This window comes from Tursiops truncatus, chromosome 4, assembly GCF_011762595.2.
Source record: "Tursiops truncatus isolate mTurTru1 chromosome 4, mTurTru1.mat.Y, whole genome shotgun sequence".
Lineage (NCBI taxonomy): Eukaryota > Metazoa > Chordata > Mammalia > Artiodactyla > Delphinidae > Tursiops > Tursiops truncatus.
The window spans coordinates 113,299,548-113,320,169 of NC_047037.1; the positions used below are offsets into that span (position 1 = coordinate 113,299,548).

General features: G+C 34.7%; 1 protein-coding gene across 1 annotated transcript in view; it reads right to left on the bottom strand.

Moving 5' to 3' along the window:
- ROBO2 (roundabout guidance receptor 2) overlaps positions 1-20,622 on the bottom strand; it is a 197,957-nt gene that overhangs the window by 134,346 nt on the left and 42,989 nt on the right. Inside the window, exon 4 of the mRNA XM_073804650.1 lies at positions 15,457-15,595. Coding sequence (XP_073660751.1) covers positions 15,457-15,595 — 139 coding nt within the window. The remainder of the gene's footprint in view (positions 1-15,456; positions 15,596-20,622) is intronic.

Below are 20,622 nucleotides of genomic sequence, written 5' to 3' on the forward strand. Positions count from 1 at the left end.
TACACCTTTTAGATTCTTTCAGAAAATGAAGGAAGGTCTGCAATAATAGGCATTCCGTAGTTCCAAATTCAGTGAAAATTTAACTATGGAGCTTTTACATGAAAATGTTACAAAGTATTGCTTTGTTTTCAACAGAAGAATTTTTAAGATTAAAAAAATCACTTATTAATCTCATGGAATCATTCACTGATAATTAGAGACACACCGATCAACTAAAACCTGCAGGGCACTTAAGAGCAGTATGAAGAACAGGTATCATTTAAAAATTAAAATTAACATAACATTCATTGGGAACAAAAATCTTGGGAGATTAGACTTATAGGGAAATAGTAAGAGAAAAGTGGTCCCCAAAGAGAACTTGCTGTTCTATTCTGGAAGCTTATACAGAAAGCCAAAATGAAACTTGAAATATGATGGCATTCTTGACTCTGTCTTAATTAACCAAACAATATTTTATCCTTTTTTGGCTTCCCGTAAATGCTATCCTCGTTATCTTCATCCCAATCAAAGGTGGCTCTACCCTTGTAGGCTTGACCCATCAATGGAAAACCCCTCTTCTAGTCTCTCTTTAGCACAGCTGAGAGAGCAAGGAGTTTTCCAACTAAAAAGCTAAGAGAAAGCAAGCAAATAAAAACGATAACTAAAATACCCACAAGAATATAACAATAGTTAACTTAACACAGGGCATATTTCAAATCACAGGATAATAGGCCCAAAAGACAAGGCCTCAAAATGACTGCCAGGGAATCCCAGACATTGACCATCGTGAAAACAGAGTCCCTCTCTGGAGACTGGGCAATTAAACCAAACTACAGCCGAGTCCTTCCAGAAAGGCCAAAGCACCCTGCTCATCCCAACTAAAAGTACCTCCAAATTTTAATCACTGAGGCTATGGCTGTCTTTTGAGTACCCCCTGTCTCTCCCATCTTCTACACCTATGACAGACAGCAGAGACTCCAAGAGTTAACTCCCTTGGCAAATCTGTGGACAACTGTGAAGTTCATAGCCTGGTACCCTTGGTCACCATCCAAGTTTCCGTCTTCTCCTGTATCTTATTCTCTCATTTTCACCACCTCTGCAGTGAGTTTTATCTCCTCTGATATAACCTCAGACAACTTTTTTGTGGTCCTCTTCACAAAATTTTTCACTGTGCCATCTGAACTACCTGTTTGCTGATTTGTAAAACTTCTTGATCCTCTATCTCTCTCAGATTTTCACCTTCACCTCCATGCATTAATAGAAATCTGGCTCTTCCCTGTGGGTTTGTGTAAGGGTGGAGAAAGAGTGAAAGTGAGAACACCTTCCCAGATATTCCAAATAATACCCAGAGCCTGACATGGAGCAGTTACTCAATAAATATTTTTGGAAAGAATTACATAGCCTCAAAACAAACCAAGCAAAGTTTTAAAAGCAAAACCAAAAAGTCCTATCCCATTGAATAGTAATTATGTTATCCAGTTTTCAAATGGAACCTTTAGAATTTCTTTCCATTTGACCAAGATGGCATTTAATAAGGACCTACTTCACAGGGATGTTGTAAGGATTAAATGAGTTAATACATTTAGAGTGTTGAGACCTGAACCTAGCATATGGTAAATGCCCAATAGATGTTATGTGAGATTTTCTGTAGCTGCCTCTCACTACTCTAACATCTCCTCCTTCAGAGATATTGTCTCCATCTCCCTTTGCCATTGTCTCATAGCAAGATCCTGGAACTTTTCTTCAATTGGAATGGATCCATCTTTGAAATCTGAAGTTCAAATATCTTTGAAATCTGAAGTTCAAATATCTGATCCTGCCATAACCTTGCATGTTTCCTACTCTTTTAATCAGTTTACAAACTGGACCTCTTCCTCCATTTCTATCACTCCTTTGCATCAACACTTATTTGTCTACCCTGCTTAGATTCCATGGCCCATAAGATACTTGCCAGTATCCTCACTTTTCTTGTCCCAGTGCCTTTCTGTTGCATTTGCCTAGGAAAACCTCAATTATGTATTGACATAATTGTGTGTGTATGTATATATATATATATATATATATATATATATATATATATATATATATCTTATAAAATCATGTACTCTTCCTTCCACACTCATATGAAATCAAGTTCAAACCATCCTAGAGATATTGGGATTTTCCTTTGGCTCATAATAACAGAAAGGAATGCTTAATTATTTTCACAACTGTCCTTAATATGCAACCATATTGTGATAATGTTTTCACTAACTTTTAGCAGATTATTCAAATAATATCTGCAACTCCTTAAATGTATTACTTTTAAATACTTTTTAAAATATTGCAGTTATTATTTTAACTAATTAGAACAGAAAAATTTAGGGTAAAAAGTGCAAATATATCACAATTAAGGAGATAATGTTGGAACAAATTAAGTGCTGAAGCAGGTTAAATTATCCTCCAATTTAGAAATAGTTATTTTATTGGCATAAGTGCATTTAAGACAATTTGGTTTTACAATAGGACTAGAAATTACAATATCAGATTTGGAAAAGTGGATATATCTCACAGTTTTGTGTTTGGTTAGAAATTAATCTTAACTTTAAGTTCTTTTAGAAAAGGACTTTAGAGACTAACTTCACAAGAGTCCACAGAACTCACAGCTCAGACCAGACTCTTTGATTAGCAGCTCCCATTCTTCTTGCACTCTTCTGAGTTGGGAATGAAATCTGTGCAATAAGGGACTGCAAGTTTGGGATAAAATGGATTTTTAAATTTGCCACATACATAGTGGCTTTGCAGTATTTGATGGACAAACTCCAGGAATTCTCCTTCATAGGTGTTCCAAGTGAGCACTAGGGGCAGGGTAGGCTTCTGTGTCCTCAGAGAGATGTTCATTCTAGGCGGTTCTATGGAAGGTTCAAAAGGCTTTCTTTTCTTGCCTTCTGCCCATAGAAACTTCCTTGTGAAATATGCTTATGGAGTAATTTAGAAATTCAACATGACATTGGAGCACTTATTAAATGTGTCACAGAACTTGTGGGTTGGTAGGTCTATTTGAAAATGAAGGCTCAGACACTTCTCTAATTAAGCTACTCAACTAGTTTGATCAATTCAGCAACAATTTCATGAACAAGAAATGAAAAGAAAAATTCCCTGCCTCATATATTCTAGAAAATATACATTCACTTCAAGTCATTAGTGAACCAAAGGGTCTTCTTCTTGTGTTAAATGATGACATGTTTATGTCAAGTCCATTCATGGTATTATTTGTCCATCTCACTGGTATAACCATCATAGTTAAGGCAATAAGAAAAGACTATTATCTTTGAAATCTATTTCTTTGAACTATATTCTATTATTTTTGTCCTAACATTAAAAATAAAAATCAAATAAAATAGCATTCGGGTGAGCAAGGCCCAGATTCATTGTTTCCACTAAATCGGGTTTCTCAACCTCAGCACTATTGACATTTTGGGCAGATTATTCTTTGCCGTGGGAGTTGTCCTGTGCATAGTGACAGGATGTTTAGTGGCATTCTTAGCCTCTCCATACTAGATGACAGTAGCACCTAATCCCCCAAATGTAGCAATCAAAAATGCCTTCAGACATTGCCAAATGTCCCTCTAGGAAAGGGAGAAGCATAATTGGCCCTAATTGAGAGCTACTATACCGTACTGAATGTGTATTTGGTGAGCCCCACATGTTAGACGTAGGACTGGATATTTGAGATCAAGATAAATACGGCAAAGGGAGTTGGGGAGTCTGGGAGAAAAATAAACAATTACAATAATGATATCAGAGAGACCTGGGTGTGGACTCCAGCTCTGCCACCCACAGGTCCTGTGATCTTGAGCGCGTAGTTCATTTGCTCTAAGCCTCAATTTCTTCCTTTGTTAAAAGAGGGGATTCATACTTCAAGGCTGTTGGAAAGATTAATTATAAAATGTGAAACAGCCTAACGTGAAGCCAGTGGGCCCTCAAAAAATTATAGTTTTTGTTATTATCTTAATATAATTTTCTTTGAAACAAATTATTTTAGTGTAGTAGTTAAGAGAGTATACTTTAGGGTTAAAGTGCTTCAATTTAAATCTCTGTCTGCCAGTGAAATTTGCTTCTCAGATCCTTCAACTGTAAAATAAAGATAGTATAAAAATACTTACTTCATGCGGCAATTGTGACGATTGATTAAATGAGCTACTTGCATGTAAAACATCTGTAAACATTAGCTTTTACTCCCATAGTTAATCAATTTTAAGATACACATTTTTCATATTTTAAATCTCTGAAATTAGAAATCCTCTATCAGAGATGGCATATCATAGTTGATTTGGCAATCTTTTTTCCACTTAACTCAGAGAAAAAAAATACTCTTGTATCTCACAAATAATTCTAACTTGAATTCAGTTACATATGGTATTATTATATGATTAAAAATGATTTAGGTTAAACAAATCTTTTGAATTCTCTATTTATTAAGGACAACATCATTCATCCAGGCACCCAACCTCAGAATAAACTTCAGTATTACTTTTAATCCCTCTTCTCCCATGAACCCTGACATAGAATCAATTACTAATTTAAAAAAAACAACACATTTTTCTTTGTATTGCCACTTGCATTAATACCCGTGTTGGGGTATTCACAGGAAATACTCCAATGTAATCCACTAACTAGTTTTTAAACAACTTCCTACCAGGTATGCCTACCCCCAAACTTTCTCTGCTCCAAGCTACACTACATATAAATGTAAGAATCAATTTTCTAAACGTAGAAACAAGAATATATTTCTATTCAATGTGTTTAGTGAATTCCCCATTTCACAGTGTGTTCCGTATAAACACTTCACTTGGGATTAGAGGCTTTCATAATAATGCCTCAACTAACCTTGCTGGCCTTAAGTGCCACTCCACTACGCGCCAGGGAAACTGAACCACAAATTGTTGCCCTACCCTTTCCACCACCAGAGCTTTTTCATCCTGCTTCCATCTCTTAGAATAGTCTTCTTTCCACTTATAGAAATTCTATTCTTCCTTTCAGACCCGTTTCTAGTTTCACATGGGAATAGAGAAGCTTTTATTTTCTGAAACCCTAAAGAGTCTTGTACATCATAGTCTGTATATAATTTTCCTTATTTAATAATTAATGTTTTTATATCTCATACTTTCTTCTAAAAGTCTTACTTTCCTTCTCAAATTCTTGAGAGCAAAGTCATTTTTTTTTTAATATGCTGGGATATCAACACATAGAAATGTTTGATTGATGTCTGTGGTTACTTTTGAAATAATTCATGAAATATAAATAATATTTTATTAGTCTACATTGAAGATTTTCATTATTCCTTTGAGATAATTGATATCTTACTATAAATTATGTTCAAAATATTTTCTTTCAGTCTCTTCATGAAATCTCAAATAAAGGTAAAAGTCTTGATTGATTTTTTTGTTTCTGATCTATGTGCTGTAAATATTTGGACAAAACTATTAGAAAATGTGAGTCAATGAATGGAATATTTATAGTTTTCATTGAACATTTTTTTATAACAAGTGCCATATGTTGTATGAATTGCAATGACACAGAATATTCAACCAGATATTCTTTATAAAAGTGCCAAATGCCTATATAGTTGAGGAAATGAGTTGAAAGATATTATAATAACCTTTGCAATTGTGACAGTTATGCTCATAAGAATAACTAGCAAAATTTCTGCACTGAGATTTTGTCACAAGGTTATTACATAGATCTTTGGTTTTTAATTTTTATAAAATTTTATATTTTGGCCACACTGCGCGGCTTACAGGATCTCAGTTCCCGACCTGGGATCGAACCTGGGCCACGGCACTGACAGAGCTGAACCCTAACCACTAGGCAACCAGGGAACTCCTTAAGGCTATTCCACAGAGCTACATGATTGATCAATCACCTTCTCAGAAGAAACTTCTAGTACTTGTATTTATTAGCAAAGGTTCACTGTGCCCCAATCACAATTCTCCCTGTCTAAATATGGTCTTTTAGAATGAAGTTCCAACGAGTTAATACTGTGTACCAACTAAAATAGATTTCACTAAGAATTGTTTCTATTGTGGTGGAGTATATTCTTAGTGTGCTTTGGAAGCATTCTCTTATCTTTTATCTCTGGCAATTGTATCTTTTTCACACACTAACAAAGATATAATCCTCATTCACATTGTCATTGTAATACTGGGTCTCAAGTTATTATTTGTTTTTTTTCCCTTTGTCTTTCAATTCATACCAGTTGATGTGAATATGTGGGTCAAGCAGCAACTTTCCCAAAGGGAGTATTATAAGAAATAAAAAATATATATATGTTTGTAGAAAATATAAAGTCTGGAACACAGTCCTGCCTTCCAGTTTATAACCATCCATGGAACTGTTGATAATAAAATATTATCATGAAAATATTAAAAAAATACTCTTTTAGTAAATTCAAAAGTGCCCTGAGAATGAAAAGATGAGTTAAAGTATCATGCCCTGGAAGAGTTCATCGTTCTAGTATTTATCCTTTACTCATGCTATTTGATTCACTTGGCAAACATTTCTTTAGCTTCTAATGTGTTTCTCGTGACTTTATTTTTTTTCCAGATACACCGTTGCGAAGAACACAGATATGTTCAATTAAAATGTTCTGTGAGAATAAAGATAGTTATAAATTCTATTTCAATGGGCAGTGTAAAATAAATTTTTTAAAGATGAAAATTTATTTGATATGATATAATGGATTTATTTATTGCTTATAAGTACCATTATAATGAAGATTATAAAATCTTTATTACGTACTTTACCACACAGATATATTTGGTGACTTTCTGATGAAAGTGACACTTCTAAAGGCTCCAGGCGTTTACTAAGCTGTATTTTCCTAATCTTCAATCCCAAATGGAAAATGGAAAAAAGTTGTTCGGAGCCAGAAATCCTAGACCCCTTACTAAGTGACTTGGTCATACTTAACCTCATTATACCTCATTTTTCCCATTTGTAATATTGGAATAATTATAGTATTTACATCAAGTCCTAAGGATGTGTATTAATGTAAAATGCCTAAAGTAGGTCTGATATAGAGTAAGCACTATGTAAATATAATTTATTAATATTATATTTATGGGAAAGGAAAATGCAATTAAAAACAACTCTTTTGATTCAGTACTAGACTTTTTAAATAAAGTCTAATAAACTTTTTAAGTAAAATTTTTAAATAGACATTTTAGATAAGCATTCAGGGTCAAAAACAATTTTGAATTAAAAAAAAAGCCCATTTACACATAGAAATCTGAGAAGATATATGCAAAACGTACAAAGTAGATACCATTGGTAATGGTTATATGAGTAATTTTAATATTCCTTTTTAGGCTCATTCATTTCAAATCTTAGGGATTTTTTCCTCTAAAAATGTATTATACTTTATAAATCGTTTTGCATTGTTGCCATTCATAGATTCATACCATTTTGGAATTTAAAGGTACTGCAGAAACCATCCAAGGCAACTTACACATTTTGCGGATGTGGACTGTGGTACTCAGACATGTAACATAAATTGTTTAAAATAACATGATGCGTTATGACAGGGCTGGGATAAGAATGTTGATCTCCTAAATTCTAGTTAACCTTGCAGCTCCACATTATGATTCAATTTATTAAGAATAACAACAGAAAAAAATAAACAAACAACCAGAACTGTATCTTAATTTGAAAAGCCTGTGGAGTAATTAATTCATCTAAGGGATTGTAACCACAAATTGTCTTATAAAGGCAAGGATTTTTGTTGATACAGTCAATTACATAACTCTTCCCTTTATTTAGTTAAGGCAAGAACCCAGGTATGAGAAAGAGCGTCTCTAATGATAAACATCCAGTATATCCACCGTTGGGATATGGTGTGATGTGACAACTATCTCATGTCGTGGTAAGCCTTTGGTCTGTCCTCCTGTTTGGGCTAAGGTAAAATGTTCTCCTGGTTCCGACCTTAGCCTAGCTGAATGCTCTAATATGCCACACTTTGATGGACGAAGCACACCTGCTGTGGCTCCTGGTGGGACGACACTCACATGCCAGTGACAGGCGGCACTCAGACAGATCCTTTGCAAACTGGCACCTGGTCTTGGCTCTGCCCTCACACAACACAAGAGCTGCCAGTTAATGGACAGCAGAGCATCTCTGACTTCAAGGCATTTCTTAGTCCAAGTGGTCCCAGCTTGTTAGTTGACCACTGGCCAGAACCCAAATTGCATGCCAGTTCCTGTATTGTTCCTTAGCAGAGATTCTCAACAGATGGGCCAGTGTGGTCACAGGACGAGGCAACTTGCACTCCCCACCCTAGGTGGCAATTAGTTTTGTGTTAACAGCAACTATTAGCACCTATTTGATGAAAACACAGAAAAAATACCATTTTGGCATCCCTCTGAAAATTGCTAATTAATTCTGTTTATAAACAAAATCTATATTTTCAGCTTCCAAGGAGGGAAGCTTGACCTGGTCCAAGTTTAGATTCTCAAAACACTGGGACATTTTATGTGAGGGATATGCAATTGGTCTAAAAACTACCCTTAATAGTAATGCTATACAGTATTCCTATAAAGTTGCTCATAATATAGTGTTTCTAACCAATTATTTAAAATTTTATCTAAAATGTAAAATTTGTAAGGGGCTCAATTGCATAAACAATTCATAATCACATAATTACAGAGCCCATTAGTTTAAAATACAGGTTTCATGTTGGACAGATACTAAGTCAGATCCTGGCCCTAACACATATTAATGTGTGTCTTTGGAAACAACTTCTTTAAGCTATTTCCACATACCTCAAATGGGAGTAATATTATTCTGGAACACTAAGCTTTAAAATAATGAAATTAATATATGCAAAAATCATTTAGAAGAATGCATGGCAAATAGTAAGTCCTCCAATAATACTTGCTTTAATCATTACATAATCTTCTTACAAAGATTATGAAAGATGGTGGTTTTCTTATTACCAGTGGACCAAGGATACAGGTAATGTGTGAAATTTGAAGTTCCCAACCCAGATAACTGATTGCACTGGGGTTAGAATATAATATCTGGACCATGTTCAATCTCCCAGAGGTAGAGAAAAGGGTGACAACTTTTAGGCTTGGCAAACGGGCTGGAAAAATTTATAAATAAACCTATATGATTTAAAAGAAAAAGTGATAACTCTTCAATCAATAATATTTTATGTGTTTCTTTGGAAATCAATTGGCCAGAGAGAGGAGAATTGTGATTATTTCATGAAAATTATATACTCTGTATTTTTTAGCATTAACTATGTTTTCTTTGTAGTTATCTACATAACTAATAAATACCACCAATCAGTAGGATTTATAAAACTGAGGCACCTGTTATGTACACCAACTGTACAGTGTTTACAGTACTCTGAATAAGTTATATCATTTTAATAACCCTTTGAATTAGAATGGATGGCATAATTATTCATCCTGTACAAATGAATCAAAGTATAAGTTAATCATTAGTCCCAATGCATTGCTTGTCCATATCTTCAGGATGTAAAACACAAAGAGTTTAAATAGCTTCTTCAAGGTCACACTCCTAGTTAGTGGTAGAGAAATCTGTTGAACATCATTTCCAGAACATGCGAGTATAACTAAAGGGATAAATGATCAAACAGCGTCAGAACAAGGCTAAAATCCAACATCCCTGACAATGACCTAAATATTCTTTGTTATTGGTTGCTCTATTAAAAGACCCCACAATAATGGTCCAGGCAGTTCTAATTATTTTTTCAAGCAGAAATGGCTAAGACATCTGTATAGCTGAAAAATCATAGAATTTTCATTTACGCTTCTCCTTATATTTCTACATCTTAGGGACCAGTCTATTGTTTCAAATGCCACATACAATATTTATATACATTGCTTTTCTCGTGCTCTCAGGTTTTATTCCTTCTTTTTTGAAAACCACTTTAATTGACCAATCTTGACCAGCCAACCTTATCAGCGTGGTTATTTATCATGAGCCCAAATTACCACATGTCCTTGAAACACACACTGTATGTGAAGAAGGCTGATCTCCTCAGCAGGGTAGCTTAGCACCTGTTCAGCGTCTCTGCATCCCAGAAGCACATGCTCTAAACAATGGAGCTCCCAAACAATTAATATAAGAACATTTTCCAGGGCTAAGCGAAAAGAGCCACTTAGTGTAAAAACGCCACAAAAAGGGGACTTGTAAGTGGTCCTATTCATTCCTTTTCTTAAGGAATCATGTATTTATGTGAATCTCACATTTCATGGAACTAAGAACTCTAAAAAGTCTCTCTTAAAATAGATTTGCACTTTAGAAAAAGGAATTTGTCAGTTGGTTCAGGAAAATTGATAGAATTTTGCACTATATATCTTGAAACTCTTTTTCTCTAGTCCCTTGTCTATTTTTATGAAATATTCATGAATTATATCCACTATGTGAAAGCCATCAACTGCATTTAGAATTCGCAGGCATACGTAAGAATGTAAATGACATATTTTATTTCTTTTTTTCTGTGACAAGCTATTATGAACATTCATTTCTCTAGATCCTTATTGAGAAAGTTAGTGTCACTTTAGAGTTAGTTTAGAAAATAAATAAAAATGAAATAAAAAATATCTTGGAACTCAATAGTGGTGGTATACTGATATATGATTGATGCAAGATGTTAAATTTCCTGTTTATAGTCCTTTAAAAGATTGCTAATAATTATCTGAAATACAAACTGTACAGACAAACCCAGATAAGAAAACATAGTTGAATTAATCATACTACTTCTTACCCAAATTCTGAGAAGAGATATTTTTATTCTCCTCACAAATATTAAATTGAACAGAATATTGTAGCATTGGTAAATTTCAATTTTTATTGTTATGTCTTTGGTTGTAAATGATTAGTATTCTGTTTCTTTTATATTAGTACATGCTATTTTTCATAAAGTTTCAGCATATATATACTTTTTTAATGACAAAATATACAATATCCCTATGCTATGATGGAACATTGCCTCAGTTATTATAAATACTGGCAATTTCTATCACATGAAACACTTCGTGATAAGTACTAATTAGCAAAAAGCTCTAGGTTTGCCTGAGAAAAAAACATGTAGCACCCAAGCAAGACACTAGAATTACTTCAGCTTTAACTTTCATTAATGTATTCAGTATGTAAATACTTTCCTACATCACTCAATTTGATCAACATAAAATAAAAAATAATAACAGCATACTTACCTTGCTTAAAGTGACTTCTTTTTTCACAGACTATCAATGGCGCTTAATAAATACAATAGGCACTTAATAAATATAGGTAAACCTTAAAGTGTTTCTTCTACAATTTCAATTATGACTTGAAAAAACAGTTTTATTAAAACACATAATCATTATGATCTACAAAATGTCTTTCCCTTATCTCCTCATTTTGTTTCCCCTACCCACTTTATTTTCACAGTGGTGTGTAAAATTCTTATCCCTAATAAATGAGTCGTTGTGCATTTATTTGAGCACATACGTATTGAGACTCTCTGGAGAAAAAGATATTGATACCTGGCACGATCACAAAAAAGGCAGTGACCTTTCTCTTCCTGAAATCGTCAATTGTGAAATAGTAGTATTGTAAGATGTTTCTGCAAATGTAACCAAGCAGGATCCTATGGGGCCTTCCCATGACAAGCTCTCCCCCATAACCTCTGCTTTAGCTCCTCTCTGAAGTACCTAGATAACAGTACCTGATGCACATTTCCTGAGCTGTTTGAGAGATGTGAAAACCCCCCACCAACTGGAAGATGTTAACTACTTCATGGCCATGAGCACGTAGGTCCAGGCCTCCAGGAGACGAAGACTAATAATGTTAATCCCTGTGACATCAACCTGTTACCTCACCATCAGCCAGTTAGAGAATTGTGCATGAGCTGATCACATACCCTGCGACCCCCTCCCTCACCTGGCTTTTAAAAATGCTTTGCCAAAACCCATTGGGGGACCTTGGGGTTTTTTTAGAGCATGATGCACTCCTCTCCTTGCATGGCCCTGCAGTAAACCTTTCTCTGCTCCAAACTGCGACACTTAGGTTTGTTTGGCCTTGCTGTGTGTTGGGCCACACAAGCAATTAACATTTTAACAGTAGCATATATAAAATGAAGGCTCCTTCCTATTTTGTCCCTTTTTTATATGGAAAATGTCTAAATAAATAACTTTTCCCTGGTTGGGCATCTGGGTTATTGTTAGACTTGGGAATTGCTATTTACCAACCTCACCGAAATATTTATCTAATCAAAAAATGTCTTTAATAAAACTCACCAATGGTAAGTTGTAATTTCATTAACGATAGTTACTGAGAAAGGTCAGAAATTTAGGGCTAAATCAAAGAAAGAGGTATATGGGTACTACTTAAAAACTGTTTTCACAGTGAAGAAAAAAATACTCCTTTAATTCATCTCTGGGTACTGAAAGGTTGGCACAGATATCTTCTTCTGTGTTGAAAGTTTAAATAGCTATCACAGCATTTCATAAATTTAAACTTGAATTGAAAAGCTTTTCTTGTCTCCAAAAGAAAAATAGTCACATATTACTTACGTAGTAATTACAGGCTATGCAGCTGCCCCACAAAGTTTTACTATAAATGTGTTAAGCATGAACCACTACACAAACCTTATTCAAATTGCATTAAACGTTAAGCCAAAGAAATGTCATCCTCCACACCACTCCACACAATTGCTTGCACAAGAACAATGGCCATCTCCCTAGTCTGAGACCTAAATAATGTAATAGAATCAATGCTGTTGATTTAGGCTATGGTTGGTTAAGTCATTACTGTTATTCCTCCCCAAGCAAAAAGGTCTCCTTCCCCCTCATTATGCATATGTGAAGCTTATGCTAATGCATACAAATCTAAGAGTGAATAAGCTTCTTTGAAATACCATTTAAAGATTGAGATTTCAAGAAGAAGTACATGGCTTCTATCATGATAAAAGTACTGACCTCAATTTCTACATTGCACTGATCCTTGCTTTAAGCCTTTCTAACATACAATTTAAAGCTTACGCAGCATTTCCATTTGCCTAAGACTTTAAAAATATTTAGCTGGTCACACAAAGCACTGTAGTCATATCATGCCAGTAACAGAAGAATAAAGAGGACAAACTTACGAAATGTTTTAAGGAAAGCTGGTAGAGGTACGATTTCGAAAAATTTCAACTTCGTCTTTTAGAGGCCTTTATATCAGCCATTCTAAATAGGCAGTTTTAAGGCTGCTGTTTGATTTGTATGTATTATTTGAGCTCGGAAGCAAATGAATACGGCAAGATTTGGAGAATATTGTGGCAAACAAAGCTGTCAGGTTTAACGACCTAACACCTAGAGCAATCTGGGAACAAATCAAACTGGGCTTAAGTTGTATTTTACCTTAATTCAAAGACCTAGACGCATTAAAATGTAATGCACCCTTACCACTTTCTATTTTCTCAACTTTTGTCAATAGGATCCTATTTAATGATTAAAAATATCAGGATCACCAGGGATGTAATGTGAATATCATGTAACCCCTGATAATCATGTGACAAAAAGGGCACTCTCCACGACTTTCTTCCTGAAGTCCCAGAAAGCCAGTCTAATCATGAGAAAACACTAGACAATCCCAAGTTTGGGGAACATTCTTAGGATACCTGTCCAGAACAGTCTTAGGATACTGAAGACTTGTCAAGGTCATAAAAACAAGGAAAGACTGAGAACCTGTCATAGAACAGAGGAGACTGGGAAAACATGACAACTTAATGCAATATTCTATAATATCCAACTAAAATACCCCAGGTAGGATCCTGGAGAAAAAGGAAGACTGGTGAAATCAAAATAACATATAAACTTTAATTATCATGTATCAGCATTTGTCTATTATGAGTTACAAATCTTTCATATTTGTGTAAGATGTTAACAATAGGGGAAACCAGGTATAGGGTATATGGGAATTCTCTGTACTACCTCTGAAACTTTCTGTAAATACGAAATTATTCCAAAATGTAAGATTTTTTTATGGATAGGATTTTTATTTCTACTAATTGAAAATTAATCTTTGTCTACACTAATTTTACAGTATAATTAATCTCTTAGTCTTACATCAGCATTTTAAAATTATACACGAAATGCCCTCAAATTTATGGAAAGTTATTGAGTATACACAGAAGATGGACTCCAATACCTCAATTCCATCACCTCTACTTGCTTTTCAACCTGCTTCTCCACTGAGAAAGTTTGAGGAGGCTCACATTCACTAACCTCTCCTAATAACATGCTTTAAAACTAGGTGTCTGACAGCAAAGTGAGAAAAGAAACATAGTCAACTTTCCCTACAATTTATGCCGAAAAGCTAAGCAAAGTAAAATTTTCACTTGTCTCTTTCCTATAGATTGCAAAGAACCTGTCACTATTAAAAAGGTTTGGTCCATTTGAAGCCAGTGCTGTTGATGATGTGACTTTAGAAAGTATAGTATCAGAGACCTAGGGATATGTAAAAATGAGATTTTGAAATGAATGTATAAATTCAGGAAAGACTCGATAGCAGTGCCAGTGAAAGCACAAAGAAACTCAATTTGATTTCTGTGAAAGATGTTTACTTTCAGTCAGTTGAATGAAACCTAATTTCTTTTTTAGGAAAGAAAATTGGCAAAAAAGCAGGATGTGAAATTTTTTGCAGACCCTCATTGTAGTAGGTGTGATGGCTGTAGTTTCAGAAGGTAGGACTAGGATGAAGTCAAAAGAAATCTTATAGTTAAATACGCTTGTTACATAGAAAAAAAAATACTTGAATGATTTATTTGATCATAAAAGGCAAGGTCCTGGGAGAATTTAGACTACAAAAAAGTTTTATTTTTATTTTTATAAAAGATGACAAGCATTTCTGGACTTACCCTAGAGAGCTGAGAGATTGGGTTTGGGGTTTGGTGATAAGAATAGAAAAGAGTTGGAAGAGAAGATCTCCATGAAGAGATGGCAAGTGAGAAAGTGACAGGAAGTCCTTAAGTGAAAAATTCCCTATGTGGATAGCCATGTGCCTTTTTCCTATTGTATTGAATGAGATCCATTGTTTATTGCAGACCCTACAGTCTGCTACACCCAGTAGCCATGGCAACAGAGCAGTAGTTGAAGGGGGCATTTGGGATGGGTGGGTCATTAGAAATTCAGCAGGAACAGAATGGCAGGCCTAGATGGGGCCAGGAGAAGAGAGTGCCTTAGGAATCCTTGATATTGGGGCATAATAGATGGAGTGGAGGGTCAGGCATTTATGTGAAAATTCAATGACAGAGTGACATCAAAAGCCTGGAGGACTTCAGTATATAAAACAGCAGATATCTGGCTTTCATATATAAAAATCATGTGTGAAAATAACATACCAGGATATGAGTGTTTGGTGGTACAATGGAGGCTGTCTTTTTCTTTTATAATTATTCAATGGTTATCTAACAATTTTCCATCCATATGATGCTCTTACCTTCCTCTTGGCAAGTCTGCGTCATCCTTTTTCCACCGCACAGTTGGTTGAGGATCTCCTTGGACCTGACAACGAAACTCTACAGCTTCTTCCTCCAGTACCACCTGGTTAATTGGCCTCCTGAGAAATGCGGGTCGTTCTTAAGAAGAAAAAAAAAAAGTAAAATAAAATGAATGTTGTGCATACTTTAAGTGCATTAAGAAAAAAAGCATAGAAAATATGTGGTTTATTTTTGGTACATAGGTACCTAATTTTATAGCTCAACTATGTCTTGATAAGGCCCTACAGATCCAATGTAATTGTATAAGATAAAATATTTTTGGAACACATAAATAACTATGGTTTGCATATAAACCCATACAGTCTGTTGGAAAATATTAAATTGACTCTTCTGTGAATTTCTGAACTAAATCATGTGGAACTTGTCATAAAAAAAACCCTGAACAATGAATTCCAAAGAAACAAGGAAAGAGATGATTATCTTAATCCATTAAAATGACTCAGAGTGGGAAAACTGAAAGTTGAAACTAATGGAAAATATCAAAAAGGAAACAAATATTAATATTCCATCAAGAATGCTAGAGAAAACTAAAAACGTTGTGCTCTCAAGATGAGTATTATCTAAATTTTCTCACTAAGGCTATCCATTTGATAAGGACCCAATACTTCCATGAATATTTTCACTCCATATATGATTTTTTTGTGTGTCTTAAATTTTTTAAAAATCTGTCAATCTAATTTTTCTTAAATAAAAAACACTATCATTATTAATTATTGTAAACTATTTACTGTCACATACTTTTCTAAGGCTACTTCTAATTATCTTCTCCTAAGTGTTCCAGATACTTGCCCATTTTTATTTACTTAACTTTTCTGTTTATTTCTCTAGTATTCTGTTTTACTGTTTCCGTCCTTTAGTCTTTTGTTGTTACTCTGTACCTAGCACTGTTAATCTGCATTCTAACACTCTTCTAAATAAAGCCTGGAAAAAATAAATTCCTGTCCATAAGAATCTTACTGTTGAAGAGAGGTATAAAACAAAATGTAGTTTTATATATCTGTAAACACTTCAATCGCTTGCCTAGTTTCCTCTCTTTTTTATAATGATCTGATTCTGATACAGGAAAAATCACCATTTAAATTTTTCTTAGCCCATGTCTCTCAATCATAGGCAAGTCCAATATTGCTACTTATTGAAGTAGGAAGAGAAGTCAAGGAAAAGAAGAATGAAATCCATAGGGAGTTGACACAATTTATGGCCATATGGCCATATTTAGTCACTTAGAACTTTAGTTTCAAACCCAATTTAAGAATGTGAATACAGTGGCACAAAAACTGAAACATATTTAGCAAGAAATCTTTAAGGAAAATAAATCACATCAAATAACATATGCTGAGTATAGACTGGAAGTATATGATTTTACTGACTAAATAAAGACCCGTATTTATGAAACAAATGTGTAAGTTACAAAAGCATATTTTACTGCAGTAAAGTCAACCATCACTGGTATTCAGAAGGAAGACAACTGCATCTGTCCACAGGGCAGCTGACAGTAGGGATCAAAATTTTCTTTAAACACAGACAGACCTGCACATGCTCAAGTATCTGTACACTGGGGCCCCCAAACCCCAAGCCGTAAAACAAGGCTCATGGACTTTATCATGGAGAGGTTTTCTAATGCAGGATTTAGAAATAATCCATAGAGACTTGAGGGAAAAGTTTGCTTTAAAAGATTTTAGGTGGTCAGAAACAATTAGCAGCTAAGTGTGCCCCTTTGACCACAGAACAAATCTGCAGGTTGGATAGAATTACTTAGTGTTCTCCTTTGACCACTGGACACTGTGTGCTTCAAACTATCTTAGTGCCTGCATAGTTCATATTGAGCTACTGTTTTTGGCAGTATATAGGCAATAGGATCAGTATCTTCTTACGAGTGTTTGGAATATTAACAGAAAAAGATGAGTCATTAGCATAGAAAGCAGGATTGATTTCTTCTTTGCTATCACTTAGGGATATTCATCCAGCTCATCCAAAAGCTGCAGTAACCCAATATTAAAAGAGATCCAAGCCACTGCTGATATCACTAATGAATGAGAAATTGTATGTCAGGCTATCCCTCCTGTTCCCTCCGATTTTAAAGGGGGAATTGTCCTAAAACTTGGCATATGGATGAGTAAGCTAAGAGAAGTCTTTCCCTCATCCACTCATTCATTCAGCACATGTTAATGCAGCTTCTCCTATGCCAGGTTTCTAGCTTGGTAGCTGGTGAAGAGCCAGCAGCTTGGTTTCATCAGAAAAGTGGTGAGAGATGAAACTAGTTAGTTGGTAAATGGTGAGACAATGATGGGCCTTCTATACCATGTCAAGGAATGTGAGCTCTGCCCTAAAGGTGATAGAGAGATGTTGAAAGATTTTAACTAAGGCAGCAGCATTTTTAATAAGCATATGAAAATGATCGTGTTGGCAGATCTGTGAAAAATGAATTAGAAGAGAATATGAAGCAGTGAATTAGGTCAAACAGTTATTGTAAGAAATTATTTCAGCTTAGAACTGACAGTGGTTCTAGGGATATGGAAGAGGGAACAGAATGAAGAGATACCAGAACTGGGTGATCAATCAGATGTGGAAGGAAAGTCTAGAAAGATTCTAAAATTTCCATTTGGCAAACTGGAACAAAGTGGCAGGTAAAGTATGGATATGGTGTGTGACTGTGTCAATCCTTTCATTGCAGATATGGTAGATATGAAAAAAATGGACCCCTTACACTTAACCCATTGTTAGCCTTCTGTTACTTGAAGTCAAATGCATTCATAATTAATACGGTAAAGGAGGCTACTTATATTATAGAGAGGAGAAAATAAATATGATTACGTCTATAGATATAGAGAACCTGTTGGATTAAAAAAATTCTAAATAAGAAGGAATCACAAGAAACTTCTTAAGTATAACAAAGATATTTTATCAGAAACTAAATACAAAAATTATTCTTTCAAAGTAATATACTAAAGTCATGCCTAATACAATCAGGAACAAAATGGACATGCTGACATTAATAATCAGTAAGAAAAAGAAGGAAAGTGTGAGTATTGGAGAAGAACCAAAATAGTCATTACTTGCAGACACTCCACAATACAAATAATACAGAACAGTAACTTCGATCATTGATAACTGCAACAAAAGATAAGAACAACATAGGATCATGGCAGCAATGCTGGCAGTATTGGAAAATCGGGGATTTTAGGATAAATTGTGGCAAAATCATACCTTGGGATGTTAATGCTATCTCTGTATCTATCTCTCTAACATGGAAGTTTTTCATGGCATGATGCTGACTACAAAGTAAATTGCATAAGAGTATATAGATTAGTTCCACTACCTTGGGATGTTAATGCTATCTCTGTATCTATCTAACATGGAAATTTTTCATGGCATGATGCTGACTACAAAGTAAATTGCATAAGAGTATATAGATTAGTTCCACTAAAATACACATGAATATCTTCAGGCAAAGTTATTGTATGTTTCCTTTAACATGCCACCAGTCACAAAATTGCAACTTATGAGTATAATTAATTCAAAGAGCAAACTTTGAAAGAGTTGCCACAAAACTAAAATTGTCTCTTCGTTCAGAGGACACCATTAGGGTCCTTGAGGATTTTTTTGGTTATCATACCTGTTCTAAGTCCCACTATTTTGTATGGAGACACGTGGAAGCACCTGATTTACAATTTCAAGAAGGAAGAAAGTTATGGGGTTCCCTGCTGCTGTTCTGATGAACTCAGTAGGGGTGGAGAACTTTGCAACGAACTTTGTCTATTCTCTTCTGCCCTCAAGCAGAGTTTAGTTGCCAAGCAACTAGATAACCACAGGAGACTATGTGGTATAGAATTTTTGGAAGCCTAACATTGGTTTATGGTGGAAAATGCAATTCAATTGATTAAAAAAAATGGACAATGCAAAGAATAACCCAGAAGAAAGTCATTTGCATATACATGGCACATCAGAAAGGGTTTTATACCTGAATGTACCTGAGGTTGTGCCTTCCAACAAAGTAACATTGAAATTTACCAATTCGTTGGAATTTGGTCACAACTTTAAAAAAATTGTTCTGAGAATTTCCATAGCGCCTGTTGCAGCAATTATCTCTAAATTATGTTATTCATTATGTCAGTTGTTTTCTGCTAATTATATTAACTTCATCTTCTACTTTGTAATTTTAACAGCCCACAAAAAAACAGTATGTTAAAAACTGTAGGTTTGCTTAACATTTATTTAGATCGAAAGACAGTTTTTGGTAGGAATTATTTTCAGTTTACTTAACTCGACTTTATTTCCAGAAAATCTGAGAATCAAAAATATGAGTATTAAAGACTAAATAAGTTATACAGGCAGAAATGTATTTTTAAATGCTTTGCCTTTGCAGAGGTTACTGCTACCACAGCTAAACACAAAACCACACCCCTTTCAGACGCAAATTACAAAAATTACAAGGAATTATCTTGGGGTTTATTGTTTTGTGTCAAAATCATCTGCAAATAATGTAGTTAGAAGGATTAGAAAGTAAGATGACAAGAAAAGCATCCAGCAAGTCGGTAAGTGACCACATTCAATACCCATTAATGCCCCGTGAAGTTTGTACTCCATGAAGCTCTGGACAGCTACAATAAATATACATGAAACATCTTGAACTACTGACTAACAAGCAAACCACATTTTAAGGCATGTCAAAATCAGGTCACTGATTTTTCTGTGTTGTTACCTTATGGCTGATCACACATTGAAACACGGGTAGACATCTCAAGGGCTATTTGCTGAAGGTTTATCAATGAGATTAGAGTCCCTCTGAATGGCCCGATCCTTAATTATATAGCCATTGCGTGATCAGAGGCAATGTCTTTGCCAATGCAATTAACATTTTTTTTATTGTGAGATTAACTGGATTTGAATCACTTGCATAGTTTGCTTATAAGATTAATCTCTCTTGAGATAGCAGTGTTCTTTGGCAGCATGGTACTATGTAAAGTACAGGTCTCAAGTAGCCAGGTTAATTTAGTTCCAAATTGCCATTGTGGAAATTCCAGCTTTGTATTCAACTGTAATAAAATCAAATGCCAAGTCTCCTTGTGGTTACATCAATAATATTCAGAAATCAAAATATTCACTTC